Raw genomic sequence first — 5,657 nt, forward strand, 5'->3', positions numbered from 1 at the left:
GATGACGTAGAGCACTGCGGGGATCCATCTTCACTGCACACTATTCATCAAAAATTACTAACTTGTATTATAAATCTTAAAAATTTATATTATAAAAATAATGTACGTTCATTTTATAGAGTTATAATCAAAATTATATTATTTAAATCCTAAAAATCTTCTAAAATTATGACAAAAAAATGTTACACAATATATTTATTTATAAATATTTATGACTAAAAAGATGAACATAATTTATTTACGCGTTCATGCTTTATATTATAAAATAATTTACTTCTTTAAAAAAGTTTTATAATTTTTTTATAAAAGGTTAAAGTATCTTGCAAGTCCTTATCTTAAAAGATTGTATCAAATTAGTCCCTATAATAACTTGATGGAGGCCGTAAGTCTTGTTTAGGACTTTTCTCACTTAATATTTTAAAACATACAATGTTTTTAATATTTGATTTCAACCATGAATGACCAGTGTATGACAAGTACATGTGACATTCTTCCCTAAATTATATGACATGTTTATCATACATATGCATGAACACACATTCGTAGTCATATAAAAATCATCATACTTATCACATATATAAAAGCATAAAAAATTAAATGACCTTCACCCACCAAAGTTTCCACAATTCCATCCTAAATAAAAAATACAAAATACAAAATTCACCCCAAAGCATACTTTTGAGTCTTTTATTTTGCCACCACGAACTTCTAATGCGGTATCGATTCATGTTTCTGATGCGATATCGGTTCACGTTTCTTCTGACGGCCTGTCGTGGATGATCATGGGCTCCCAAGTCTTTTCAATTTCGGCTTTTTTTTATTTCTGATTTTTTTCAGATTTTTTCCCTTTGACTTTCCTTTGACCGCCGGGTAAATATTAGGGCCATCTGACATGATGATGATAGCATTAAAAAAATTTTAAATCCAATGTACCTGTTTTTTTTGGTATTTTTACAAAATTCATACCGATGCCGCCTGACATAGTGACGACACAAAAAAAATATTTTCTTTTTAAATTTAATGATGGTTGAATGATTTGGGGATTTGGGGAGTGCCACCTAACATTTCAGTGGCACCGACTATACATTGTTGATTTTTTTCTATTTCTGTAAATAATTTGTAGTGTGCCTATTTTGATAAATAATTTTTTTTCCACTTGGAGTAAAAAAAGCCTAATAAATGACAGAAATTACTTGTATTTTTATTTTATATTTAAAATTGAAGTAAATCATTATACTTATAATTATAATTAATAAATTACTAAATAAATCATTATGATAATTATAATTTGAAAGTATAACTTCTCTTGTGTTATATTTTTCCTTAACCAAAACTTTTGTTTTACTGTTAAGAGAAAACTAATTTTTTATTTTAATTAGAATTAAATTTTATTTAGGAAAAATTAAACTAATATTATAAAAGAAGAAACAGGATTATATATGAAAATGTTAGATTATAAGTTAGTTATTTGAGTTACAAAATACTTCTTTAATTATTATCCTAAATTTTTTCTACCAAACTGCTTCTTTATTTATTACCCTATAACTTTTATCCTTAATTAATCATTAATAATTTACCCTATAAACCTTTTGTTTCTATTTTATAAAATAGTATTTTTCATATTAAATTTTAACTTTTAAAAAACTCATAATACAATATCATCCCTTAAAAATTGATAATTTTTTTATAAATTTTGTAAGTGTTTTTCGTTATTTTGTAAAATAATATTTTATTTGATATACACAATTAGATTCGTGCATTATACAATATGCTCACTAGTTAAAATAATAAAAATAAATTCATTTAAAATTACGTCCATAATCTAAATACGTGTAGGAATAACATTATATTCTATATTACGATATATTAATAACAATTGAAAATATAAATTTATTAAATGATCAGTATTTAGCATTATAAATCATAATATAACATTTGACCAACCAAACATATTTGTATCCTAACCAATAATGCAAATCGTATTGGTAATACAAATCACTGTTTTGGAAAAAATTATTAAAAATAAAAAATTTGAAAAAAAATCTAATTCTAACTGTTTTGGATATATCATAACATTTTGTGGTGATGCTTCTCATCAGTGCTTTCTTTTGTTTTCGTTCTTCTTCTTTTTTGTTTTTGAAAGCTCTCCTCTTCTTTGTACTAATGGAGTTCGGAATACCCTTATTCCATATATTCATCAGTTTTCTTCTTGTTTTGTTAATGGCAATTCGAAGCGTGAGGAAATCTAAAGCTAGGAGTTTAACTCAAAGGTTGATTCCAGGCCCACGGAAATTACCTTTGATCGGAAATCTGCACCAGCTCGCCGGTCCTACTCTACCCCATCGCACCCTGCGTGACTTGGCTACGAAACATGGAACCGTCATGCACCTGCAACTCGGTCAAGTTTCAACTGTGGTCATTTCTTCTGCAGAAATGGCTGAAGAGATTATGAAAACACATGATATTGTCTTTGCTTCTAGGCCTTCACTCGTTGCGGCCAAGATTATAACTTATGAATGCACTGATATTGTCTTTTCACCATATGGAAAGTATTGGAGAAATCTGCGAAAAATTTGCACATCGGAGCTTCTGAGTGCGTCTCGGGTCGCCTCCTTCCGATCGATAAGAGAAGAGGAAGTGTTGAATCTCGTCAAAACCATAAAATCAAATGATGGGTTGGCTGTGAATCTGAGCCAGAAAGTTTTTTCAATGACTTATGGCATAACAGCGAGGGCAGCCTTTGGCAAGAAATGCAAATATCAAGATTCTTTCATATCAGTTGTTGCGGAGCAAACGAAGCTGGTTTCTGGTTTCTTTGTTTCCGAATTTTTTCCTTCACTTCAATTCCTGGATGTTGTTTCGGGTATAAAGTATAGAGTTGAAAAGACTCGTGCAGAAGCTGATGGGATTCTTGAGAGCATTGTTAATGATCACAAAGAAAGTAGAGCAAGAGGCAGAAGTAAAGATGACAGGGAAGATCTGGTTGATCTTCTTTTAAGGCTTCAGGAAGATGACGAATTCCCTTTAACTGATAACAATGTCAAAGCCATCATATTAGTGAGTCCATTATCTTTTACTGGAATTTGGTAATTGTTGTCAAAATTTTTATGGCCATAATGTTATTTATAATTTTGTTTAGGATATTTTCACTGCCGGAAGTGAGACATCTGCATCAACTGTAGAATGGGCGTTGTCGGAAATGATTAAAAATCCAAGAGTTATGGCAAAAGCACAAGCAGAGGTAAGGCAGGTATTCCAAGGAAAAGGAAATGTGGATGAAACAGGCATTCATCAACTTCAATATCTAAAGTGTGTTATAAAAGAAACCTTAAGACTGCACCCTATTTTACCTTTATTGCTTCCAAGAGAATGTAGCAAGAATTGTGAGGTTAATGGATTTGAGATACCTTCCAAGACCAGAGTGATTATCAATGCCTGGGCAATTGGGAGAGATCCAAATCATTGGGCTCAGCCTGAAAATTTTGAGCCTGAAAGGTTTATCAACAGTTCAGTAGATTTCTTGGGAACAAATTTTGAGTTCATTCCATTTGGTGCTGGAAGAAGGATATGTCCAGGCATATTATTTGCAGTGCCAAATCTAGAGCTACCACTTGCCCAACTGTTGTTCCATTTTGATTGGAAGTTGCCGAAGCAAGAAGATATAGATATGACTGAGGAGTTTGGCTTGTCCGTGAGGAGGAAAAATGATCTAGTCTTAGTTCCTACTCCTTACCATGCTTCTATTATCGTTTCCTAGAAGCACAAGGAGGATATATTTGTCTAGGCATATTATAGGTTAAATTCTGCTTTTTGTCCTTATATTTTGTGAAAGCTATGGAATTAGTAATTGCATTTTAATTTGATCAATTTTAGTTTCTATACTTTTTCGAATTGGTCACTTTTAGTCGAAACTCAAACGATAATAGTTAAATCAGTTTGGTTAAATTTAATTATTCATGTACTATATGTACATATGTAGATTTGATCCATATTCTTCAATTAGATCATTTTAAGTCTCTATACTTTTCTAATTTTAATATTTCAATTTTGACACAAGTAATAGTAGTTAATCATTATTTGGATTTTTAGTAAGTAATATGTGGATAAAATAAACTAACATGGTATTACACATAAGATAATATGTCTGGCGCATAACCTTTGGAAATAATAAAACTTATATATTGAAGTAAAAATTGTTCCAGCACTCATCAACACATAGTCGAAGTAACATCTACTCAATCTATCCTATGGCATGTCAATTATATTTAACTCTACCCGAACAGTTAATAGGGTAACAACAATTCAATTCTGAATATATTTCAATTTCACAATTCATCATATTCAATTCATCAATCAAATAGTCATTTCATCTGCACAATAGCATGAACCAATCCAATTCAAAGTTAAATATTTTACATTTTCATCAATTTACACTATTTTTGGGTATTTTTACAAAATACATACTGGTGCTACCTGATATAGTGGCCGCACAAAAAAATATTTTCTTTTTAAATGTAATGATGGCTGGATGATTGGGGGGAATTTGGGGAGTGCTACCTAACACTTCGGCGACATCGACTGTGCACTGTTGAATTTTTTTATTTCTGTAAATAATTTGTAGTTTGCCTATTTTAGTAAATAAATTTTTTTTCACATTATTGGTGTAAAAAATCCCAATAAATGACAAAGAAATTACTTGTATTTTTATTTTATATTTAAAATTCCATGTCATATACTTAACAGCCACGTTACTGTGTTGTTAGTGATTTACTGATTTTGGACAAAAATAAAATAAAACGATAGGTTGAATGATTATTTTATAAATTTTAAAAGTTGGAGATAACTTAATAAAAAAATTAATAGTTGGATGGCTATTTATAGAATTTATCCTTAAATTTAAACCGGACATAGAAGCATGGGACTAGACTTGTCCATTTGCCGGGCTGCCCGGTCCGAAGTCTCGCCCAAAAAGTGAGAGGGTTTGACTAAAATTATAGGCTCGAAAAATGGGCTTGAGTAAAAATGATTGTTTTTTTTATTGTCTTATTATTATTATTTATTATTTTTTACTATTATCTTATTGTTTTTACGATTTTGTTATAATTTCACAATTATGTTGCTACTATTTTGTTCTTATTATTTCGATATTGTATAACTCTTGTTTTATTATTAATTTTGTTAATATTTAAGGGGTATTTATTTGTTAAGTTGCACTTATTTTAGTGTTATTTAAGTATACATATTTTTAAAAATTTATTTTCAATTTATTGGGAAACATTTATTTTAATGTTTTTAGTATTTTGATGTATTATACTTTTTTTTTTAAAATATATAAAAAATTAATACAGGCGGCTCAGGCTGAGTTCAAGTTTTAACATTTTTATCCAAAATGGACTTAAATAAAATTTTAGACCCATTTTTCAGAGTGAACTCTAACATAATAAACAGACTTAAAATTTCGATTAGACCCAACCTGATAATCAACATCTATTATAGGAACCATGTAGTTGTGAAGATCATTGATTTTGATGCCTACCACGTTATTAAGAAGATTAACTGATTTCAATCCCTACCCACATTATTAAGAAAGAGTTGCAAATAATTTAAGGCACTGGACTGATAACGACAGTTTTCGTTGATCGAGAAAGTGATAGCAA

At 29.8% G+C, this 5,657-nt stretch overlaps 1 protein-coding gene across 1 annotated transcript; it reads left to right on the plus strand.

The window, feature by feature from the left end:
• The first annotated feature begins 2,068 nt into the window (after nt 1-2,068).
• Nucleotides 2,069-3,867, plus strand: LOC105783558 (cytochrome P450 71D10). The gene is made up of 2 exons (XM_012609099.2): nt 2,069-3,057; nt 3,140-3,867. The coding sequence occupies exons 1-2, from the start codon at nt 2,086-2,088 to the stop codon at nt 3,755-3,757; spliced, it is 1,590 nt and encodes a 529-aa protein (XP_012464553.1). The 5' UTR covers nt 2,069-2,085; the 3' UTR covers nt 3,758-3,867.
• Nucleotides 3,868-5,657: the final 1,790 nt, after the last annotated feature.

This window comes from Gossypium raimondii, chromosome 13, assembly GCF_025698545.1.
Source record: "Gossypium raimondii isolate GPD5lz chromosome 13, ASM2569854v1, whole genome shotgun sequence".
Classification (NCBI taxonomy): Eukaryota; Viridiplantae; Streptophyta; class Magnoliopsida; order Malvales; family Malvaceae; genus Gossypium; species Gossypium raimondii.